A 24,795-nucleotide genomic window follows, 5' to 3' on the forward strand; every position below is an offset into this window, starting at 1 on the left:
CATATTCACGAATCCAAAGCATGCACTCGAGGGGCTTTGAACGTGCGCAGAACCACACACATACACAACCCCAGAGCATGCGCTTGAGGGGCTTTGAACGTGTGCAGAACCACACACATTCACAAACCCGGAGCATGCACTCGAGGGGCTCTGAACGTGCACAGAACCACACACATTCACAAACCCGGAGCATGCGCTCGAGAGGCTCTGAACGTGCGCAGAACCACACACATTCACAAACCCGGAGCATGTGCTCGAGGGGCTCTGAACGTGCGCAGAACCACACACATTCACAGATTCGGAGCATGCGCTCGAGGGGCTCTGAACGTGCACAGAACCACACATATTCACGAATCCAAAGCATGCACTCGAGGGGCTTTGAACGTGCGCAGAACCACACACATTCACAAACCCGGAGCATGCGCTCGAGAGGCTCTGAACGTGCGCTGAACCACACACATTCACAAACCCGGAGCATGCGCTCGAGGGGCTCTGAATGTGCGCAGAACCACACACATTCACAACCCCAGAGCATGCGCTCGAGGGGCTCTGAACGTGCGCAGAACCACACACATTCACAAACCCGGAGCACACGCTCGTGGGGTTGTGAATAAAACACCAAGGACTGACAATCCATTCCCCCAAAACCATAAGCTCGTCACCGCTCCCCTATATTCTAGTATTTGGGAAGACTCTGATGTTTCATTCAGAAAACTGATGGACGCTGTGTCCGCGGGGGGCGGGAGGGGCTAAAAGAACGGCATTCTAAAGAGAGTTGGGAAAAATCTGACGCTTCGCTCAGAACACTGGTGACCTCTGTATCCTCAGGGGGCCTAACGACCGACTGCAACTCGCTTACTGGATGCTGAAACGAGTCTGTTCGTCAAAGAACTGACTTAGCCGAATACTAAAAGGCTAAACCTTACAGTGCCAAGCTTCAAAGGTGCCTAATGTACGTGAAGCCGAGCGATGCGGAGAAAGTGAAAATCAGTCTGTTTCTACCAGAACAGGGACTGAATGTAACTGAAACTCCCCAGAAACACCAAAGAGCTCAGAGTCTGTTGCTCAGCAGGTGCTGGATAATGTGAAGAAGCGTTCTAAGAAAAATACATTTGTAATGCTAAAGGAGCTGGGCCAGGCTACAAATCTCTGTTCATGGAACGATAAAGGGGCTCTTGTGTACAAAGGCTCTGTGGTTAATGGGTCTAACATGCTCGACTTAGTCAGGGCCATGACCCAGACGCTCTCTGTTCCTAGCAGACATGGACCTTAAAGATGGGATGTGTTTATGAATGTCATGGCGGACGGAACATACCACCTTCCATCATGGGCACTGCGGCCAACAGAGCTCTATGGAACGTCTCACGACCTCGACCGTCACTTAATCCAGAGGTGAAAGTAAGCTGGTATGGGCCAGTACGGAGTACCAGCCAGAGCCAGTACGCCGTTGCGGACTGCACCGGCTTCCTCGGCGGGGATTTAAAGGGCTCAGAGCTCCGGCAGCTGTAGGGAGCTTTATATTCCCCTTGCAGCTCCAGGAGCCGAGCTGGGGCTGGGATTTAAAGGGCTCACAGCAGGGGTGAAAGTAACTTCCAGGACTTACCGGTACTGCCGGAGTCCTGAGGGGGCGTGGCCTCAACCAGAAGAGGTGGGGCCTCTCAAGATTGAAAGGTCCTGGAGCATCAGCTGTGGCTGGGAGCCCCAGGGCCTTTAAATCAACCCTGGGCTCAGGGGCAAATTAAAGGACACAGGGCTTAGGCCGCCGTGGAGCCCCGAGCCCTTTAAATTCCCCCTGCAGCTCTGGCAGCCGGGTTCGGGTGTGGATTTAAAGGGCCCGGAGCTCCCGCGGCTGCAGGGAGCCAGAGCATTGCCGGGCTGGGGCCGGGATTTGAAGGGCCCGGAGCTCCTGCTCCTGCAGGGAGCACCGAGCTTTTTAATTCCCAGCCACAGCCCGGCTGCCGGAGCTGCGGTGGGAGGGGAGGAGGGATTTAAAGGGCTCTGGGCTTCCCGCAGACGCGGGATCTCCGAGCCCTTTAAATCCTGGACCCAGCCCGGCTGCCAGAGCTGCGGGGGAAAATTAAAGGGCTCTGGGCTTCCCGCAGCTGCGGGATCTCTGAGCCCTTTAAATCCTGGACCCAGCCCGGCTGCCAGAGCTGCGGGGGAAAATTAAAGGGCTCTGGGCTCCCTGCAGCTGCCGGAGCTCTGAGCCGTTCAAATCCCTGCCGAGGAAGCCGGTGGGGTCCGGCACAGCGTATTGGCTCTTCCTTGTACGCCGTTCTGGACTGTAATGGCTTATTTTCATCTCTGCTTCAGAGATCCCACGGCTGCGGGGAGCCCAGATCCCTTTAATTTCCCCCCACAGCTCCGGCAGCCGGGCTGGGGCCAGGATTTAAAGGGCTCGGAGATCCCGCGGCTGCGGGAAGCCCAGAGACCTTTAAATACCCCCCGCAGCTCCGGAAGCCAGGCTGGGGCTGTGAATTAAAGGGCTCAGAGGTCCCGTGGCTACAGGGAGCCCAGAGCCCTTTAAATTCCCCCGCAGCTCTGGCAGCCGGGTTCGGGTGTGGATTTAAAGGGCCCGGAGCTCCCACGGCTGCAGGGAGCCAGAGCATTGCCGGGCTGGGGCTGGAATTTGAAGGGCCCGGAGCTCCTGCCGCTGCAGGGAGCATCGAGCTTTTTAATTCCCAGCCCCAGCCCGGCTGCCGGAGCTGCGGTGGGAGGGGAGGAGAGATTTAAAGGGCTCTTGGCTCCCTGCAGCCGCCGGAGCTCTGAGCCCTTTAAATCCCCGCTGAGGAAGCCGGTGCGGTCCGGCACAGCGTACTGGCTCTTGCCGCTATGCCGTACTGGCCCGTACCGGCTTACTTTCATCTCTGACTCAGAACTCCTACGGCTGCGGGGAGGCCAGAGCCCTTTAAATTCCCCCCGCAGCTCCAGGAGCTGGGCTGGGGCCGGGAATTAAAGGGCTCAGAGCTCCTGCGGTTGCTGGGAACCCAGAGCCCATTAAATCTCCCCCCACGCAGCTCCAGCAGCTGGGCTGGGGCCGGGATTTAATGGGCTCAGCACTCCCCGTGGCTGTGTAGATCCCAGAGCCCTTTAATTCCTTCCCGCCCTGCAGCTCCAGCACCCAGGCTGGGGCAGGGAATTAAAGGGCTGAGAGCTCTCCGCAGCGGCAGAAGCTCCGGGCCCTTTAAATGCTGGCTCCAGCCGGGTAAGACTCAGGCTCCCCACAGCCATGGGTGCTCCGGGCCCTTTAAATCCATGCTCGAACCCGGCTGCCAGAGCTGCAGGGGAATTTAAAGGCCCTGGGGCTCCCAGCCACAGCCGATGCTCCAGGACCTTTAAATCTTGAGAGGCCCCGCATCTTCCGGTTGAGGCCACGCCCCCCCAGGATTCCGGCAGTACCAGTAAGTCCTGGAAGTTACTTTCACCCCTGACTTAATCATTCCTTTACCTGTGTTCACCTTGTGCGCCGGTGACTCCCCCGAGCCGCAATCGCATTCCACCTCTAAGGGTGTGAACAAAGAGAGGCCTCCATGCTCATCGGGGTGTCTCACAAGCAGTTATCAGAGGGGTAGCCGTGTTAGTCTGGATCTGTAAAAGCAGCAAAGAATCCTGTGGCACCTTATAGACTAACAGACGTTTTGCAGCATGAGCTTTCGTGGGTGAATACCACGAAATTTTCGTGGGTATTCACCCACGAAAGCTCATGCTGCAAAACGTCTGTTAGTCTATAAGGTGCCACAGGATTCTTTGCTGCTTTTACAGATCCAGACTAACACAGCTACCCCTCTGATACTTGACACCATGCAAGGCACTGCATTTAGCCGTATGGAGTGGAAATCCATCAACCTCATGAAGAAACTTGCACAAATACAGACAGACATCATCTTCCTTTCCAAATGCAAATGGATGGACATCATACCAAATGGACTAAAGGTAAAAAATCCACTGCTATCTACATACTACACAGACCACAGTGAGAGATAAGACGGTTACTCACCTGTAGTAACTGTTGTTCTTCGAGATGTGTTGCTCCTATCCATTCCAGTTAGGTGTGCGCGCCGCGCGTGCACGGCATCTCGGAACTTTTTACCCTAGCAACCCCGGCGGGCCGGCTGGCGCCCCCTGGAGTGGCGCCGCTATGGCGCCCATTATATACCTCAGCCGGCCCGTCCGCTCCTCAGTTCCTTCTTGCCGGCTACTCCGACAGTGGGGAAGGAGGGCGGGTCTGGAATGGATAGGAGCAACACATCTCGAAGAACAACAGTTACTACAGGTGAGTAACCGTCTTTTCTTCTTCGAGTGATTGCTCCTATGCATTCCAGTTAGGTGATTCCCAAGCCTTACCTAGGCGGTGGGGTCGGAGTGAGACGTGGCGGAGTGTAATACCGCGGAGCCGAAGGCTGCGTCGTCTCGAGACTGTTGCACCAACGCGTAGTGGGAGGCGAAGGTGTGGACCGAAGACCAGGTGGCCGCTCGACAGATGTCCTGGAGTGGAACATTGGCCAGGAAGGCGGCCGACGAGGCGTGCGCCCTTGTCGAGTGAGCGGTGAGTCGGCATGGCGGCACGCGAGCAAGCTCGTAGCAGGTCCGAATACAGGCAGTGACCCAGGAGGAAATTCTCTGGGAGGAGACCAGCTCACCCTTCATGCGGTCGGCAACGGCCACAAACAGCTGGGTCGAATGCCGGAAAGGCTTCGTCCGCTCGATGTAAAAGGCAAGCGCCCTGCGGACGTCCAGGGTGTGAAGCTGCTGTTCCCGAGGCGAGGTATGCGGCTTCGGGAAGAAGACCGGGAGGAAGATCTCCTGGTTGAGGTGGAAGGCCGATACCACCTTGGGGAGGAAGGCCGGATGCGGCCGAAGCTGTACCTTGTCAGCATGGAAGACGGTGTAAGGTGGACCCACCGTTAGTGCGCGAAGCTCAGAGACTCGTCTCGCGGATGTAATGGCGACGAGGAAAGCTGTCTTCCAGGAAAGGTAGAGCAGGGAGCACGTGGCCAAGGGCTCGAAGGGGGGACCCATCAGCTTGGCCAGGACGAGGTTCAAATCCCAGGTCGGGGCAGGATGCCGCACCGGCGGATACAAGCGGTCCAGGCCTTTAAGGAAGCGGGAAAACATCTGGTTGGAGAAGATGGACCGACCTTCTAGCGATGGACGAAAGGCGGACACTGCTGCCAGGTGAACCCTCAATGAGGAGACTGCAAGACCTTGCTCCTTAAGGTACCAAAGGTATTCGAGGATGGTAGGTACCGGAACCACGAATGGATTCAGGCGTCGCTGATCGCACCAAAGCGCGAATCTCTTCCATTTCGCGAGGTAAGTGGAGCGAGTGGAAGGCTTTCGACTCTCCAGCAGGACTTGCTGAACTGCCATGGAACAGTCCCTCTCCGCGTGGGTCAACCACTCAGGTACCAAGCTGTAAGATGGAGGGACTGCAGGTTCGGATGGAGGAGTCTGCCGAAGTCCTGGGTGATGAGGTCCGGCCACGACGGGAGGGGGATGGGATCCCGAACGGAGAGCTCGAGCAGCAGGGTGTACCAGTGCTGCCTCGGCCAGGCCGGCGCTATGAATATGACGGTGGCTCTGTCCCTCCGAAGCTTCAGGAGCACTCGGTGCACGAGTGGGAACGGAGGGAAGGCATAGAGGAGGTGATCCGTCCAGGGGTAGAGGAAGGCGTCGGACAGGGAGCCTGGCGAGCGACCTTGGAATGAACAAAACAGGTGGCACTTCCTGTTCTCCCTGGAGGCGAATAGGTCTATCTGGGGAAACCCCCACCTCCGGAAGATTGTGTGGACGACATCTGGACGGAGGGACCACTCGTGGGAGAGGAACGACCTGCTGAGACGGTCGGCCAGCGTGTTCTGCACTCCCGGAAGAAAAAACGCTTGCAGGTGAATGGAGTGGGTCACGCAGAAGTCCCACAGGAGCATCGCCTCCCTGCAGAGGGGGGAGGAGCGTGCTCCGCCCTGCTTGTTCACGTAGAACATTGCTGTTGTATTGTCCGTGAACACTGTCACACATCGGCCTTGCAGGTGGGGGCAGAAAGTTTGGCAGGCTAGACGGATAGCTCGCAGCTCGCGGACATTGATATGCAGGGCGAGCTCCTGGGTCGACCAGAGTCCTTGGGTGTGGAGATCGCCCAGGTGAGCCCCCCAACCGAGCGCCGAGGCGTCCGTGGTGAGCGTGGCGGACGGGCGCAGAGGGTGGAACGGGACCCCGGCACACACGATCTCCGGGTCGAGCCACCATCGGAGGGACTCGAGGGTCGCGCTGGAGACCGTTACCACCATGTCGATGGGGTCTCGATGAGGCCTGTACACCGACGTGAGCCAGGACTGGAACGGGCGGAGGTGGAGCCGCGCGTACGCGGTCATATACGTGCATGCTGCCATGTGGCCCAGGAGGCGGAGGCAGGAGCGCACCGTCGTGGTCGGGAAGGTGACTAGGTCCATGATGAAGGCGACCATCGTCTGGTGGCGGGCGCGAGGGAGACAGGCCCTGGCTATGGTGGAGTCGAGGACCACTCCGATGAACTCCACTCGCTGAGAAGGAATCAAAGTGGACTTCTCGGCGTTGATGAGGAGGCTGAGCCGCCGGAAGAGCGACCGGATCTCCGCCATCTGGCCCATCACGAGTTGTCGAGACTGTCCGCGAACCAGCCAGTCGTCTAGATACGGGTATACGTGGATCTGACGACGGCGGAGGGCTGCGGCGACCACCGCCATGCATTTGGTAAAGACCCTCGGTGCGGTGGAGAGACCAAACGGCAACACAGCAAACTGGTAGTGGGTGTTGCCGACCACAAATCGGAGGTAACGTCGATGAGGGGGATAGATGGCGACATGGAAGTAAGCATCCTTCATGTCGAGGGCGGCAAACCAATCTCCCGGATCCAGAGAGGGAATGATGGTCCCCAAGGTGACCATGCGAAACTTGGGCTTGAGCAGGTACTTGTTCAGCTCGCGAAGGTCCAGGATAGGACGTAGCCCGCCTTTCGCTTTGGGGATAAGGAAGTAACGGGAGTAGAATCCCCTGCCCTGCCTGTCTTGAGGCACTGCTTCTATGGCACCCACGCTCAACAGAGTCTGGACCTCTTGTAAGAGGACTTGCTCGTGAGAGGGGTCCCTGAAGAGGGACAGGGAGGGTGGGTGGGAAGGCGGGGGCGAAACAAATTGAAGGCGGTATCCCGACTGGACTGTTTGCAGCACCCAGTTGTCCGTTGTTAATTGGGACCACGCCGAAAAGAAATGGGAAAGGCGGTTGTAAAATAAGGGGGTAGGATCCGGTAGGGAGAGAGATGGGCCGTCCTCGAGCGTCCCATCAAAAAGCAGGCTTGGCCCCCTGGGGGGCCTTGGATGAGGCCTGCCCCTGGTTCCGCCGATTGCCTGACGGACGACGGCGTTTCTGGGCCAGTCGCCGGTTAACATATGGCCGATAGCGCTGTTGGTAGCGGGAGGGTTGCGGCCGGAAGGGCCTGCGCTGCGTCGCCGGCGTGTGCATCCCGAGCGTACAGATGGCGATGCGACCGTCCTTCAGGGTCTGGATCCGAGAATCCGTCTTTTCGGAAAACAGACCCTGGGTGTCGAAGGGGAGGTCCTGGAGGGTATACTGCACCTCCGGCGGCAGGGTGGAGGACTGCAGCCAGGAGATGCGCCTCATCGTCACGCCGGAAGCCAAGGTCCGGGCCCCGGAGTCCGCGGCGTCGAGGGCGGTCGTGATAGAGGACCTGGAGGACTTCTTTCCCTCGTCCAGCAAGGCCGAGAACTCCTGGCGGGATGTTGATGGCAGGAGCTCCGTGAACTTCGCCAGGGACGTCAGAATATCAAAGACGTACCTGGCGAGAAGGACCATGATGTTTGCAATCCGCATTTGTAAGCCCCCTGCGGAGTAGACCTTACGGCCGAGCAGGTCCATGCGTCGGGCGTCCTTGGACTTGGGTGCAGGGGCAGGTTGGCCGTGCCTCTCGCGGTCGTTGACGGATTGAACGACCAGGGAGTCCGGGGTTGGGTGGGAGTAGAGGTACTCATAGCCCGTTGGGGGGGCTGAGTACTTACGCTCGACCCCGCGTGCTGTGGGTTGAATGGAAGCGGGGGTCTGCCAGAGCGTAGTGGCGTTCTTTTGAATTGTCCGCACAAAGGGCAACGCCACTCGGACAGGAGCGTCCGCGCCCACCACGTTGGTGATCGGGTCCTCGTCCTCTTGGACCTCTACGACGGGGAGACCCATGGCCGTCGCCACTCGGCGAAGCAGGTCCTGGAAGGCCCGAAGGTCAATGGGCGGGGGTTCGCTGGCCGCAGCACCTGCCACCGCCTCGTCCGGCGAGGACGATGAAGATATGCCCTGCACAATTGGCTCCGGCGGCGGGGCTGTTGGTTGAGCCTCCGCTGAGTCGTGCGGTGTGGCTGATTGGCGGTCCGTAGGAGTGGAGGGCTCGTGCGGAGGAGAGGGAGGCGGCCGGCTAACTGTCGCCTCGGGGACCCTGGTCCCGGTGGTCACATCCCGCAGAGGAAATGGGATGCCCTGCGCCTCGTGATGCGCCCAGGGGACCCAGTATCCCCACTGTTCATGATGGAGTCCTTGCGGGGTCGGCAAACGGTGGGTGGTATCATCCGCACTGGAGGCCACCGATGCTGGGCGGGATGGCCAAGGCGGTGCCGAGGCGCCGAGGGATTGAGCCGCTGAAGACGGGAGTCCCTCCGCCGACGCCGCCGAGGGACGATAAGTGTATCGCCGGCGGGACGGTGATCGTGACCGTCGGCTACCGCGGTGACGGGAGCTCGACCGGTGACGGGAGCTCGACCGGGACCGGGATCTGCGGTGCCGGGAATGACTCCGAGAGTCGCGGTGCCGTGAACGGTGCCGGGATGGAGACCTCCGGCGGTACCAACGGTACGGTGACCGGGACCTGGATCGGTGCCGGGAGTGCGACCGGTACCGAGATTGAGAGCGGTACCGGGACTCGGGCCGGCGTCGGGATGGTGCTCGGTGCCGTGATGAGGAGCGGCGTCGAGATCCCGAACGACGGGACGGCGACCTGCGTCGGGACCGGGACCGGGACCGGGAGCGTGTTCCGTGTCGTTCGCCCAGAGAGGGGGGCCGTGTCATTCTGGCTGGCTTCCCCGCTGAGACGACAGCCCGCACCGGCGGTGCCGGGGGCCGGAGGCTCGGTGCCTCTATGAGCCGGATCAGCTCACGCGCGGAGGAGAATGTCTCCGGCGTCGATGGCAGCCTTGGCTCAACCACGGTCGGTGCCGGGGAGCGTGGCGGTGCCGGACTCGACGGCGCTTGCGGTGCCGGAGTCGAGGGCCCAGGGCACGTTTTACGCACGGCCGCTGCTACTCGCGCGGCGTACTCCGTGCGGGCCTTTGCCACTGCCTTCACCAGCTGTTGTTTGGCGGAAGGCGAAAGCGAGCGGTGCCGGGTCTTCTTGGCCGCCGGCTTAGGTACCGGGGCCGAGGTGCCGGCACGGCTCGGTGCCGCGGGTGCACTCTGCACCGATGAAGCCTTCGGTGCCGGCGCGGACGGTGCCGGGGGTTGGAGGGACGCCTCCATAAGGAGCTGTTTTAAGCGAATGTCTCGCTCCTTACGGGTCCGCGGCTTGAATGCTGAGCAAATCGCACACTTGTCCGTGCGGTGTCCTTCGCCCAGGCAACGGAGGCAGGAGCCGTGAGGGTCACCAACCGGCATAGGCCTCTGGCACGCTGCGCAGGGCTTAAAGCCCGGTGCCTTGGGCATGAGCCCGCACCGGGGAAGGGAAGGGAGGAAATACCCCCCTTATCCTTACCTAAAATACTAACTAACTAACTACAGAACTAACTATACTAACACTAAACAAACTATGTACAACAAAAAGTAGCGAGAGCTAGGGTTGTGGAGTACAGAGAGCACTCCACCGTTCCAACTGGCCGTCACGGGCGGTAAGAAGGAACTGAGGAGCGGACGGGCCGGCTGAGGTATATAATGGGCGCCATAGCGGCGTCACTCCAGGGGGCGCCAGCCGGCCCGCCGGGGTTGCTAGGGTAAAAAGTTCCGAGATGCCGTGCACGCGCGGCGCGCACACCTAACTGGAATGCATAGGAGCAATCACTCGAAGAAGAATATGCCATACTCTATCAAAGAAACTGAGGAACCACCTGATCAGCCTCCTATACAGCAAACAGGAAAACAACAAAAAAGAGCTCTCCAACCTGGAGACTCTCATTAATTACCAAACTTCCATACAAACGGACTTCACTAAAATAAGACAAGAGATCTACATCACTCACTTCACCTCTCTACAAAGGAAAAAGGACCGTAAGCTGTCTAAACTCCTACCTGCCACACGGGGCCACAACCGTGGTACCCCTAACCCACCCAGCAATATCGTCAATCTATCCAACCACACACTCAGCCCAGAAGAAACGTCTGTCCTATCTCGGGGACTCTCTTTCTGCCCTGCCACCCCCACCAACATGATACAGTTCTGCGGCGATCTGGAAGCCTACTTTCGCCATCTCCGACTCAAAGAATACTTTCAGGACAACACTGAACAGCGCACTGATACACAGTTACCCTCCCACCAACAGCACAAAAAGAAGAACTCCACATGGACTCCTCCTGAGGGTCGAAATGACAGTCTGGACCTATACATTGAATGCTTCCACCGACGTGCACAGGCAGAAATTGTGGAAAAACAACATCGCTTGCCTCATAACCTAAGTCGTGCAGAATGCAATGCCATCCACAGCCTCAGAAACCATCCTGACATTATAATCAAAGAGGCTGATAAAGGAGGTGCTGTTGTCATCATGAACAGGTCTGACTACCAAAAGGAGGCCGCCAGACAACTCTCCAACACCAAATTCTACAGGCCACTTCCCTCAGATCCCACTGAGGAATACACTAAGAAACTGAACCATCTACTCAGGACACTCCCTACACTAACACCGGAACAAATCAACATACCCTTAGAGCCCCGACCAGGGCGATTCTATCTACTGGCCAAAATCCACAAACCTGGAAATCCTGGACGCCCCATCATCTCGGGCATTGGAACTCTCACTGAAGGACTGTCTGAATATGTGGACTCTCTACTCAGACCCTATGCCACCAGCACTCCCAGCTATCTCCGTGACACCACTGATTTCCTGAGGAAACTACAATGCATTGGTGACCTTCCAGAAAACACCATCCTGGCCACCATGGATGTAGAGGCTCTCTACACAAACATCCCACACGCTGATGGAATACAAGCTGTCAGGAACAGTATCCCTGATGATGCCACAGCACAACTGGTTGCTGAGCTCTGTGTCTTTATCTTCACACACAACTATTTCAAATTTGATGACAATATATATCTCCAGATCAGTGGCACCGCTATGGGCACCCGCATGGCCCCACAATATGCCAATATTTTTATGGCTGACCTGGAACAACGCTTCCTCAGCTCCCGTCCACTCATGCCCCTTCTCTACCTACGCTACATTGATGACATCTTCATCATCTGGACCCATGGGAAGGAGACTCTGGAAAAATTCCACCATGATTTCAACGGCTTCCACCCCACCATCAACCTCAGCCTGGACCAATCTACACGGGAGGTCCACTTCCTAGACACTACGGTGCAAATAATTGATGGTCACATTAACACCACCCTATACCGAAAACCTACCAACCGCTATGCCTACCTTCATGCCTCCAGCTTCCATTCCGGGCACACCACAAGATCCATTGTCTACAGCCAAGCACTGAGGTACAACCGCATCTGCTCTAACCCCACAGACAGAGACCAACACCTACAAAATCTCCACCAAGCATTCTCAAAACTACAGTACCCGCACGAGGAAATAAGGAGACAGATCAACAGAGCCAGACGTGTACCCAGAAGCCTCCTACTGCAAGACAAACCCAAGAAAGAAACCAACAGAACTCCACTGGCCATCACATACAGTCCCCAGCTAAAACCCCTCCAGCGCATCCTCAGGGATCTACAACCCATCCTGGACAATGATCCCACACTTTCACAGGCCTTGGGTGGCAGGCCAGTCCTCGCCCACAGACAACCTGCCAACCTGAAGCATATTCTCACCAGTAACTGCACACCGCACCATAAAAAAACAGGAGTACTTGTGGCACCTTAAAGACTAACAAATTTATTTTAGCATGAGCTTTCGTGAGCTAAAGCTCACTTCCGCACCATAGTAACTCTAGCTCAGGAACCAATCCATGCAACAAACCTCGATGCCAACTCTGCCCACATATCTACACCAGCGACACCATCACAGGACCTAACCAGATCAGCCACACCATCACCGGTTCATTCACCTGCACGTCCACCAATGTAATATATGCCATCATATGCCAGCAATGCCCCTCTGCTATGTACATCGGCCAAACTGGACTGTCTCTAAGGAAAAGGATAAATGGACACAAATCAGATATTAGGAATGGCAATATACAAAAACCTGTAGGAGAACACTTCAACCTCCTTCAAAGACCCTCAGGGTGAAGACAGAGTCCAAAGTTCTCACGGGGGTGGTGAAGGAGTCCAGGTTTCCTCTCAGCAGCCTTCCCACGATTTCTAAAATATGTGTCCTTGGTGAGAGATGGCCTCGTCCATCCAGCGCTGGGACTTATGAGGTGATGGTGCTGCACTCTGATTGGCAGAGGGCACTGGGAGGAGTTCTTAGTGGGGTCAAACGGCCCACTCCCGGACGGGTCACCCTGCCCCAGAACTCGCCCTGATTGGTCAGAATCTCCTCTTGGGGTGGTCCTGTCAGGACAAAACCGATCCTAATTGGTTGAGGGCAGTGAGAGGAGTTCTTAGAGGGGTCACAAGACACACGTCGGGATGGGTCACCCTCCCACCCCAGAGCTCACCCTGATTGGTCAAATCTCCTCTTGGGGGGGTCCTTCTGGGAGGAAACCCATCCTGATTGGTAGAGGGTGGTGGGAGGAGTTCTTAGAGGGGTCACATGACACACCTGGCTTCCAGTCATGTGGCCGCCTTGACCACGAAGTAATACCCGCATGGGGCGGGACTTCCGGTGACAGGTGGGAGGGACTAAGGTGTCATGGGGCGGGGTTAGGGTTTGATTAATGGTGGGGCCTGTCTACTGCTGCCGGGTGCTGAGTATGTCCAGGCAGAACCGGAGCCAGTGTCCATGTCCAGGCCAGAGGTCGAAGCCGGGTGGTCAGAAGTACGAGCCAAAGTCCATATCCACGCAAAGGTCGAAGCCATGTAGTCGAAATCGGAGGGGTTGGGGAAGATCAGGAGGAGGAGGAGGCAGTGCTGGAGCAGGTGGGTGGAGGGCCTGGAGCGAGGCTAGAGAAAGGCAAGGAGAATACTGAGCCGGGGTTCAGAACCCAAATCTGGAGCCAAGAAGGATCACACCAAAGTCATAGCCAGAGACCGGAGCCAAGAGTCCAGCCAGAGTCAACAGCGAGAAACCGGAGGGCAGGGCAGGGCAGGGGGTACATGCGGGCGGGAATGAGGATGACTTACTGGAGTCCTGGAGACCCCTCATCAGGAGACTCCCTTCATAGCAATAACAGAAGGACAGTGGGATGACAAAGATGTCTCTGAGCCTGGGGACCAAGCCAAGGGGAGCTCCCATCCAGGCTGTTTGCCAGGACCCCGTCACCCTCCCTGTTCATTTCACACTCTCAGACCCCCTAGCCGGAGGGGAGAATAAAGGGCAGAAAGTGAAGGTGCCCCTGGGGGAAAGGCTCTAGGCTGGGACCCAGTCCACTTCCCAGATCTACACCCAGGATTGTGTGACCAGGCCCACAGCCCTTCCTCTGCGTCTCAGTTCCCACCTGCCAGATGGGGAGGCTCCTCCCCTGCCCCAGGGTGTTCGGGGGGAGTTTCATTCCTGGCTGGGAAGGGTTCAGATACCAGGTGGGTGGATTGGGCCTCTGGTGGGGGATGTTCGGACATTCGCTGCGTCAGGGGGGACAGGGGCCATGGGAAGGTATGAGCAGTGACGACAGGGGAGGGGCTCCATGTCAGGCCACCCCTCCCAGACTGCAATGGCTATTGAGCATAACCCCTGGCTCTGCGGATGCTCTCACTTCTGGGCCAGCCCCACAGCCTGATTCTTCCCAACCAGTATCTGGCCTGTCCCCAGCCCCAGGGGTCGGGGTGGGGCAGGGTGTCCAGAGCGAGGTGCTCGGCCTTGGTTTCTCTCAGTGCTGCGGCTCTATGGCCGCTCCCCCCAGGCACAGTGAGACAGAGCAGTACCTGCGGCAGGGTGTGGGAGCTGGTCACGCAAAGAGGGGGGGTCTTCAATGCTGCCCCACGGAGCACAGCCCCTGCAGGTCTTCGGGCACCTGGCCCAAGACCCTGATATTAAATAGTTGGACCATGAGGTTGGCTGTAATGTCCCCCTGTTGCAAGGGAACAAAGATCAATCAGAGACTCCGACACCCACGAGAACAAAGGGTATTAACGGCACCGGGAGCCAGCAACATTTCCTCCCCACATCTGAGGGACAGATTCCCCCACCCAACCCCCGAGATGAAATCTTCTCTCTTCTCTAGTGACTTCCATCCCCTCTCCCACCATTGTGGAATGAACTCCTGCCCCCACTCCTCTCAGTCCCCTGAGAGCTGTTCTACCTCCCAACCCAGCTGGGGATTCAGCTCCGCTCCCCAGAGTCCCCTCAGCCACCCTCGCCCCCTCCAGCTGAGGGGCTGGGAGGCTTTGGGCAGTAGTGCCAGGGGGTGAGAAGAAGTGAACACCTTTCCCCAAGGGATCCCCATGTCCTTAACGTGATGCCATGGGCAGTGGCTCTGGTGAATGGAGCACTTAAGCAGCCTCTGCTGCCTGACTCCTCCAGTTCTCCCGTAGCAGGTGGTGGCTGGGATAACAGGATACCAGAGCTCTAGGAACCGGCCTGAGGCCTGGAGGGGGATGAAAGGCTCACAGAGGTGGCTAGGGGAGTTGGCAGCCCCTAGCATGAGCAATGGCAGTGTGTCGTGTTGATGTGACGCCTGTTAGGAAATAGCCTTGCTGGGGAGCTGGGTCGGCCCTGCTTTGAGCTGCTCAGGGCACAAGCTGGCTCTGACCAATGGCACCTGCCTGGGTTCATCCTCTCCTTGCTCCCTGGTCAGCGCATGGGGATGGGATGGGAGTGATTTTCAATGGCCTGGAGGTGAAAGGCCCTGGGGGTCTCTCCCCAGGTGACTCCTCTTTGGTTACCTTGTCCTCTAGCAGCTGTCCGGCTTCCCCCAAGATGGAATAGGTCAGCACCAGGCCAGCCTGGCTGACATGGAGGAGGTGGTGGTGGATGGCCAGCAGCCCCGCCTGGAGGAAAGATATTTTCTGCTCCTCCGTGAAGAGCTCGCCAAAGACCTAAAACCAAAAGAACCAGACCCCTTACAATGGCCCAGAACCAGGCTCCAAATCCCTCGAGTGTCTCACAAGGTGGAGAAGAGTCCTGGGGCAGCCAACTTTTGGGGTCCCATGGACTGGGAACCCCCTTAAGTAGGAGGCTGCAGGCACTGAGGCCTCCAATAGCTCTTATGGAGCAGGATTCACCGCAGGTGCCATGAGATGTGTCTGCGCGCTCTGGAACCCAGCTCACACAGACAACGCAGGACCCCTGCTGCTCCCAGCAGCGATAGCTCCTGCAGCTCACCCGCTAGAGGTTTGGGGTCTTTTAGATCTGGTTCATTCCCATGCCTCACCCCACGGACATTCCCAGGAGCCTCACATACTCTGTGGAAATAAGGAGCAGGCTCTTGCCCTGTGTCCATGACACACTCACTGCAGCGGGACATAGCTCCACACCTGAGCTGCTGCAATGCACCGGCAGAGAGTCCTTACCTCTCTCACCCTGGCCAGGTTTCTATACCCCAGGCGCTCAGGGTCATGGAGCCCGTCCCGGCACCACAGGTCTGGTGCCTCTCTGGTGTTGAGCCCTGGGGGAGAAAGACACACCCATTGGGGAGGTTTGGCCTTCCGCTTTCAATGCCTGTTTCCTTTTGGGTGCACACTGGCCAGACTCCTCCTGGCATCCGCGGCCCAATGGAATTGCAGGGTCCATGCCAGGCGGGTTAGTACCAGAAGGGGGATTTGTTTCAGCCATCACAGTAATCATGTGACCCTTACGGTCATTGTGCTCTGGGAGTGGGTGCCTGTTCATGGGGGTGTCTAATACTGAGAACCCCCCACACCCACTGAAGTCAGGATCTGGCCCTGGCTACCCAACTGGTGACACCCTACAAGCTTTGTGTCCGTCCCCTGTGGTGCCTGCTCCTGCCCCTGCCCTCATGATGGGCTCTTTCCCTCCATGTGTCTCAATAGCTCCGTTCCTGTCCCCTCACGAGCTGGCTGCCCCATACGGGGGTGGGCTGATTTCCCTGGGCTGGGGGACAAAGCCGGGCTCTGAGATAAAGCAGCCGATTTCCCTGGCACTTTCACACTCATCTCCCTAATTCAGAGAGAGGGAGAGAGAAAGAGTCACCATCTAAGCTGGGGTCAGTCTCAGAGGAGGAGGCTTCTTTCTGTAGGGTCCCATTGCCCAGCAGAGGGAGTCTCAAAGGAGGGGCCTTGTTTCTATTGGGGTTCCTCTTTCCCGCTACAGCGGGTCTAAGCAGAGAGGCCTTAGTTCTAGAGGCGTCCCAATGGCCAGCTGGAGCTAGTCTCTCAGAGGCTCGTTTCCATGGGGTCCCATTGCCCAGCTGGGTTTCTTACCCCTCTTCTGGAGCAGGAGCCTGTGCAGACAATAGATCCCACCCCTGGCTTGCCGACTGATGTCACTGGCTGGGTGGGATACACAGAGACCCAGCTGCACCACGAATTCACCTGCCTTGGAGAAGGTGGAGGAGGTCTGGTGGAAGGAGGAAGAGAGGGGAATCCATCAACATTCTCCCTTCAGCTCCCCAGCGCCCCTGGACCTGAGCTCTGCTCCCACCCCTCTGTAGGAGGCGCTGGGGGACAGGAGCGAGAGCCCTCTTCCTCTCTGCCCCCAAGGGAGCTCGGAGCAAAGGGAGCAGGGCAAGGGCCCTCGCTGAGCACTCGCTGCCTCGTTGCTCCAGAATAACAAGGGCCCTGAGGCCAGGCACGACCCTGCCAGCCAGCGGCCTATGGAACGCAGTCCCTTACGGACCCAGGGGGGACCACTTAGCCAGGGGATGATGAACTTGACTCTGCAGGATGCTGGGGTCAGAGGTCACTTACGTCAAATCCAGGCAGGGAGGTGGCAAACTGGAGCAGGGCCGCGCTGGTCTGTACGGCCCTGGCTCTCTCCTGGGTGTTGTTTGACAGGAGAGAGGGATGGACATGCTGCAGGAGAAGTAGGCATGGGAGGGTCAGCGGGCAGGCGTACATGCTCTACAAACCAGCCTCTCCCCCTCCCCAAGGGGCTGAGACTTTGTTCTCAGGGTGGAGTAGCCGAGCCCTGGTCGCAGAGCTTGAAAAGGGGGTTCAGTCTCTCAGGCCCCAGCCAGCCCTGGTGCTCACTGTTAGTGCTTAATGCAACCGTGCAGAGCTCTGGCTGACAGTCCCAGCTCCTTCCCCCTGCACTGGCAGCTCTGGGAACGTGTGGCCGGCTGGGTCCAAGCTGGGAGGACACAATGGAAACGTGGCTCTTCTAGTCTCTCCTTTGCTGCCCTCCCACAGGGTTCAGGGGCAATTCCACCCCAGACTGTCCATTCGACTCACCTCCAGGAGGTGCTGCAGCTTCTCCATGGGGGGGTCTCTGTTAGCCGGTCCCTGAGGATGGTGTCCAGACTTTGCGAATAGCGGTTGTGCAGAGCCTGCAAGAAGAGGGAGCACCCGTCAGTCATGGGACATGGGGCTACACCAGTCAGGGGACAATTAGGAGGATTCTCCAGGAGCCCTGGCAAGACTCAAAAGGCACATCCTGGCCTCTCCCATTCACATCACTCCAGGGACAGTTAGCAAGAGTTCATGGCCGGATGCCTGCTACCTCATCAATCCTTGCACTTGGACAGTGTCTGCGGGGACCTTGGCCTGTGTGGGACAAATGTCCCCACTTTGGGGTGCCAGATAACAGAGGAGATGTGTCCCCCCCATTGGGGGTGAGGGATTCTCTGGTGCAAGACCCCCTGCCTGGGTGGGGATGGAACAAGGAGCAGGACAGACTGGGTGGCAGCGCAGCTGGGGGATTTTTGTACCTCAGCTCTGCCCTAGAGGTGCTGCTGGATCACCAAGATGGTATCTTCCTCAGGGCACAAATCCTGCTCCTCCTCCTCACACTCCTCCTCTTCCTCCTCCTCAGGCCACGACACTTGGGCACTGGGGGTGTCTGCACCAGGGAAGGAAGGAGAAAGTTTAATCCCTTCTGCTGCTGGGGGGATGCAGTGGACAGAGAAGGCTCCATGTTTCCCCTTTTTCTGTAAGGAGCCCCAGGGCAGCCAGGGCCCCACTCTGCCCCTCCCAGAGACGCCCTCAGCCCCATCAGCCTCAGGGCCCCGTGGCAGTCAACCTCCCTCCCAACATGATCAGGGGAGGATGGAGCTCCCCGACTCCGCCCAGCATCCCCTGCCTTGGGGCGTGGCTGTGCAACCCCCACTGGTGTTAGTGGGGCTCACGTGGGTCAGTCCCAGCGCCTTGGCGAGCCGATGGGCACAGGGTGTTACTAGTCCCCCACCGCCCCAGTCCTCCTCCCTTTCCCCTGGGTCTCCCCTCACCTCCAAAGAGGGAGCCTTCAAAGACAGGGCTGCCAGACCCCACGGAGGAGCTGCTGGCCCTGCAGGAGTATGCGGAGCTGCTGGTGTTTGTCGTGCAGTCACTCAACTCCTGCTCTGGGCTGGCAGGAGGCTCCTTCATGGCCAGGGTGGGGCTGGCAGGAGGCTTCTCAGTCACCAGAGTGGGGCTGGCGGGAGGCTCCTCAGTCGCCAGGGTGGGACTGGAGGCTCCTCTATGGCCAGGGTGGTGCTGGCGGGAGGCTCCTCCGTGGCCAGGGTGGTGCTGGCGGGAGGCTCCTCCGTGGCCAGGGTGGGGCTGGCGGGAGGCTCCTCCGGAGCCAGGGTGGGGCTGGCAGGAGGCTCCTCCGGAGCCAGGGTGGGGCTGGTGGGAGGCTCCTCTGGGGCCAGGGTGGGGCTGGCGGGAGGCTCCTCCAGGGCCATGGTGGTGGACGGCTCCTGCTGGGCCCTGGGGCGCAGCTCCTGGCTCCTTGGCTTCCTGCGAAGGAAGCCCCAGAGCTGCCTTCTCCAGCTCCTGCCCTCTCCTGGCTCTCTCCTCCACAGCTGAACCCGGGGCCACCTCCATTTCGGCCCAGAAGGTGCCTCAGGGTCAGCTAGCAGAGCTGCTGTCTTCCGCCTCCTCCAGCAGGCGACGCAGCTCCTCTCCTTACTCCGGCCACAAGCCTCTTCCCCGCCCGCGGGGAGAAAGGGGCCGCTCTCCTCCTGGGAAGGCTGGCTGATGTTTTCTGCTGGCTCTGGAGCCACCTGCCCGGCCTTCCTCCTGAGCATCCGCCTTATTCGCTCCATCCTGGAACTGAGTGGGGAGCAGCCATGAGTCTGGCTTCAAAGCAGCCTCTCATTAACGAGCCTGCCTGCTCCCCTGCCCACCTCCCCTCTGCTGAGGCAATTTCTCCTCTCGACACATCCCACCCCAGGGCACAGGAAACCTCAACCTGGGGAACAAACCCTGACAAGGGACGGGCTGGGAGCCATAGTGGTGGGATATTCCCACCACACTGGGGATGCCTCTGGAGAACTCCACTTACTTGCTCTAGATCGGATGGAGCTGGATGGCAGATGCTCAGGGTTGCTCCTCCATTCACCCTCCTCGATCTCCTGCAACCAGCTGGCTGGCAACGGGTGCCGCTCAATGCCCTGCCACCAGGGCAAGGGGTAGAAACCAGAGATCAAAACTGGCTGTGAAAACAATACAATGCCACTAGCGGAACACTCCTGGGACACTCCATAGCTGTACCCGGGGCCACCTCCATTTGGGCCCAGAAGGTGCCTCAGGGTCAGCTAGGGGAGCTGCTGTCTTCCTCCTCCTCCAGAAAGCCAGAGCTGGGACGTGCCAGCAGGACTCGATTCCCAGTCTCCCTGGCTCCGAGTGTGACCTGTTGTAGTGACCGACGGATTTGCTCCTCGTCTCCCATCCAAAGCCAATAACACATCTCTGGGTTGGCAGTCATGAGTTAGACCTTCTCAGCACCCCTCTGTCTCCCGCAGCCCTCAGCTGTTCCTTGGACTGCGGTGGCTTGGACGGTAACAGGAGTGGATATTGTTACTGACTCACTGGGTGGTTCTAGCCAATGAGGGTCTCAGTCTAGCCTTAGAGGCCCACACCCCCAGACACTACAGGTCAGGGTGGATTGATTTCATTCCAAATGTTTTGTAGTTGTATTTTTGAGTTATTTTCCTAATGAGAGATTGATTCTCATGAAATTCTTAGTGGTGGCCGATGACAGAACACGGAGCAATGGTCTCAAGTTGCACTGTGGAAGGCTTAGCTTGGCTATTAGGAAACACTAGTTCACTAGGAGGGTGGTGAAGCCCTGGAATGGGTTCCCTAGGGAGGTGGTGGAATCTCCATCCTTACAAGTTTTTAAAGGTCAGGCTTGACAAAGCCCTGGCTGGGATGATGAAGTTGGGGTTGGTCCTGCTTTGAGTAGGGGGGTTGGACTAGATACCTCCTGAGGTCTGTTCCAGCCCTAGTCTTCTATAATGCTAGGAATAGGGATCCATTCAAACATGTTGACTTGCTGGTTTTGCAGGACACAGAAAAACAAAAAGGTTGACTGAACCATTTGTTTTCATTTCAAACAAACTGAAGTAAAGAAGTATCTCTAGTTCATGCACTGAACTGATTGTTCCTGCTCATAATGTCCTTCCAGATTTTAGAAGTAGTAGCTCACACCTCCTCCTCTCTAGCGTTTATTCATATATTACAAGGGGAAAAGAAGCCTTCATCGTTTTCGAACCCCAATCAGTTTCTTACATTTGAATGAAGTAGCTGCATCAACTGGAATGAAGAAAATATTCTTTCTGCACCCGCAGAAGAGGCTAGTGCTGCCAAAATCTGGCTGAGTGTTTCAATAACTTCTGGACCCCCAGGTGCTTAGGCAATGACTTCCAACAGTTCAGTGCTTTGACTTCCTCTGACACTTGGCAGCAAACATGGACTTCTTCATATATGTAGTTATTTAAATTACTTTAATAGGCTGGAACAACTAGAGGCCTTAACATCACTTGCCATCATTTCAAATTTTATACTTGATAAGTTTAAAAAAAAAACTTTTTCAATATAAATTTTAAAAACCCAGTTTAAATAAAACAAAATCTCTGGAGGGGCAGGGGGGTTGGGTTGTGAAAAAGCCATTGATTGGTCTTGCCCTTGATTTTAGAAGAACTACTTCATCTGAGAGAATCAGAAACTGCTTGTATTCTGTTCAAGGAGAGGAGGCAGCAAAATTCATCCTAGCAGTAATTTGTTGGGCCTTATTTGCTCAGTCTTAAACAAACAAGTGTGCAAAACTCTAGCTAGTCTCTTTTATGTAGGCCCACCTAAGAGGTGGTGGGAGGGGCAGGAATGCTGTCTCCATCCTAGATCCAGTAGCAATTGCACAGGATATTGCCACAAAACCTACATTTTACTGCCAAACTCGCTAAGCCATTCCTCTTCTGCGCTTCCTGGTTTCTAATTTTCAAATCCACAAAACCTTCCCCTTGACAGTCACTGCCCAGGCGGTGCAGCAGGCAGAGGAACCTGAGCAGTAACATTGTGACACCAGAGGTAACTCAGCCACCTGTCGCTCCCTCACTCCACTAACCCTGACCATAAACCCGAAGCCTGAGCCCTGCCTTGGGCATCGCTCCCACCGAAACCTGTAGGTTCATTTACTGACTTATGCAAATCACCTGTGGAGAGTTAGCACTGTCTGGCTGAATTCACTCTCAAGTCACAATGCCCTTCAGCTTACAGCACTAATGGAAGGGGCACAGGGTGGAAATCAGGCTTTTCTGGTGGCCCGTTTTCCAATTGAGAAGAAGGGACAAGAGGGAAGGAGGAAGAGGGAAGCTAAATGGCCACATTCCAAACGCCCCCAGCAAGTCACAGATTAATTCCAAGCCCAGAGGAAACCACTGTCGTCTGACTTTCTGTTTCACTTCGGCCATAGAATGTGCCTCAAAATAATTCCCATAGGAATTAGAGCAGATATTTTAGTAAAACACCCGAGCTTGATTTTAAAATAGGCCAGTTGTGGAAAATCCAGCACAACCCTCAGTGAATTGCTCCAAACTCTGATGTTAAAAATGCTCCTCGCCTTATTTCCAGTGTGTATTGGTCTAGCTTCAGCTTCCAGCCATTGTCTGTTCATAACCTTTATCTGGTAAAGCAAAGATGGAGGCTTGCTGCAGCAAGGCTACAGGGCTTTGCGAGGTTCCCCCTGCCCCGCATCCCTGTCCTGCCTGGCTGTTGGCAAGGGAGCTCTGTGAGGTCACAGACGCCTCACTCATAGAATCATAGACTATCAGGGTTGCAAGGGACCTCAGGAGGTATCTAGTCCAACCCCCTGCTCAAAGCAGGACCAATTCCCAACTAATTGTCTTTGCTCAATGGGCTGAGTTCCTGCCAAAAGCTTTTGTGAAGTCACTGCCACACCCACCTTTCCCTGGCAGGCCTGATGTCTTCCCCTTGGCCACCCCAGCTGAATATTTGAGCTGCACCCCGGATCACCCCACTTGCTCATTATTGATTCTGGGGAGCAAGCATGATACCCAGTAAAACAGCAGAGTCTGTTCCACACCCCACACTGAGTTTTTCATAGAGGCATCGGTTGTGAAACAATTCAGTCGCCTAATGTGGCCTCTATTTCACGGGCTATGAAATTTCACATTCTTAGCACCCAATTAAGCCCAATTGCTTGTAATTCACTAAAAGGCACCTTCCCAACCAGTTATGATGGTAGGACACCAGGAAACAGAGACTCCACCTCTCCCCTGGGTAATTTCTTCCAGTGGCTAGTCTCCCTCACTGTCATAATTACATTGGAAATTGACAACCTCTGATAAGGGCCCAATTTATGACAATCTTTTAAATAATTTAAATAGAAGAGAAAAAATAACATTCAGTAGAACATGTTCACTGCCAAGCTTTTCAGACAGTCGCACCACTGATGTGATAGCTAAGGCTCTGGAAGCAAAGTTAGCTGAAATGCTAACCCAGCTTTGGGCAGCAGTAGCTTCCTTGAAAGGTGCAGAAAATATTGTCTTCCTTTCAGTTTATTCAAATCGTTCAGTTCAATCGACTAGTTTGTTGAAATTCAAGAAAGCCATTGGGAATTCATAAAACAGGCAAACTTGCTTTCCTCCCTCAATCTATGGATAAAAACAAGGGGATAGATCTACTGGTTCATCAGTCTAGAAACACGTGGAGACAAGAATGTATCATTTCCGTTCACTAACCACACATCAAATTGCCTTTGTTTAAGAAATCAGTCAGTTTGAAATGCAAAACATTTTGATACAACTTCTTTCTTATGCTTCTCTTTCTAGCTCTGGCATGGCCTTGCTGTGTGACCAAAGAGAGATCACTTCTTTTCTCTTTCCCTCGGTATCATGGGGGATGTAGAAAATTCTCTCAGCCCTAGCAGGAGAGAGATTTGAGCAAGTCAGGCGTGTTAGGGCCCTTGTGCTCTAAAGTACAATGGGCGATTGTTGTTTGGGGTAAGAATCCCGACAGATTTGTTCCTTGTCCCCCAAGCAAAGCCAATAACACATCTTTGTATTTTCAGTCATGAGTTAGACCTTCTCAGCACCCCTCTGTCTCCCACAGCCCTCAGCTGTTCCTTGGATTAGGGAGGCTGGGATGCTAAGAGAACTGGAATTATTTTACTGGCTTCCTGGGTGTTACTAGCCCATGAGGGTCTCAGTCTGGCCCCCAAGGCCCACACCCCAGACACTAAAGATCAGGATGGGTTGATTTCACTCAAAGTTTTTTGTATTTGCATTTTTGAATTATTTTCCTAATGAAAGATTGATTCTCATGAAATCTTAGAGCTGGCAGATGACAGAACAAGAAGCAATGCTCTCAAGTTGAAGTGTAGAAGGCTCGGATATTAGGAAAAACTTTTTCCCTAGGAGGGTGGTGATGCCTTTGAGTCTGCTAGGATAGAGTCCCCTATCTTGTATTTATATCTAGAGCCTATATTTTTTCTTACCTTCTACACAGATGACAATGTCTTTGAAACAAATCCACACGGGAATGAAAAACACACGCACTGAATCTCCTGCACACCGTCTCTCGGTCCTCAGCGAGAGACTGCGAGCTGGAGGCTTGCTGCAGCAAGGCTACAGGGCTCTGCGAGATTCCCCCTGCCCCGCATCCCTGTCCTGCCTGGCTGTTGGCAAGGGAGCTCTGTGAGGTCACAGACGCCTCATCATCTTTGCCCAATAGGCTGAGTTCCTGCCAAAGGCCTTTGTGAAGTCACTGCCGCACCCACCTTTCCCTGGCAGGCCTGATGTCTGCCCCTGGCCAGCCCAGCTGGATGTTTGAGCTGCAGACCGGATCACCCTACTTGCTCATTATTGATTCTGGGGAGCAAGCAGGCTACCCAGTAAAACAGTAGAGTCTGTTCCGCACCCCACACTGAGCTTTTCATAGAGGTTATGAAACAATTCAATCTCCTAATCTGGCCTCTATTTCACAGGCTATGAAATGTCACACACTTTGCACCATATGAAGCCCAATTGCTTGTAAGTCACTGAAAGGCACCTTCCAGAATGACAGGCAGTTGTGATGTGAGGACACCAGGAAACAGAGACTCCATCTCTCCCCTGGGTAATTTCTTCCAGTGGCTAGTCTCCCTCACTGTCAAAAATGTGTGC

General features: G+C 56.1%; 1 protein-coding gene across 5 annotated transcripts in view; it reads right to left on the bottom strand.

Annotated features, from left to right (window-relative positions):
* The window catches only part of LOC123362722, a 64,821-nt gene extending 40,556 nt beyond the window's left edge, over positions 1-24,265 (bottom strand). Inside the window, exons 1-10 of one of the 5 annotated variants that reach the window (XM_045003159.1) lie at positions 24,129-24,265; positions 19,677-19,827; positions 18,121-18,251; positions 17,645-17,739; positions 17,162-17,266; positions 16,676-16,811; positions 15,806-15,900; positions 15,179-15,331; positions 14,219-14,320; positions 12,957-13,300 (exon numbers count right to left, since the gene is read on the bottom strand). In XM_045003159.1, the coding sequence (XP_044859094.1) occupies positions 13,061-13,300; positions 14,219-14,320; positions 15,179-15,331; positions 15,806-15,900; positions 16,676-16,811; positions 17,162-17,266; positions 17,645-17,671 (858 nt within the window). In that variant the 5' untranslated portion in view covers positions 17,672-17,739; positions 18,121-18,251; positions 19,677-19,827; positions 24,129-24,265 and the 3' untranslated portion in view covers positions 12,957-13,060. Of the gene's footprint in view, positions 1-12,956; positions 13,301-14,218; positions 14,365-15,178; positions 15,332-15,805; positions 15,901-16,675; positions 16,812-17,161; positions 17,267-17,644; positions 17,740-18,120; positions 18,252-18,636; positions 18,958-19,676; positions 19,828-24,128 lie in introns of those variants that run through there. The other 4 variants (XM_045003160.1, XM_045003162.1, XM_045003161.1 and 1 more) reach the window with 4 other exon arrangements.
* Positions 24,266-24,795: the final 530 nt, after the last annotated feature.

This window comes from Mauremys mutica, chromosome 2 (assembly GCF_020497125.1).
Source record: "Mauremys mutica isolate MM-2020 ecotype Southern chromosome 2, ASM2049712v1, whole genome shotgun sequence".
Lineage (NCBI taxonomy): Eukaryota > Metazoa > Chordata > Testudines > Geoemydidae > Mauremys > Mauremys mutica.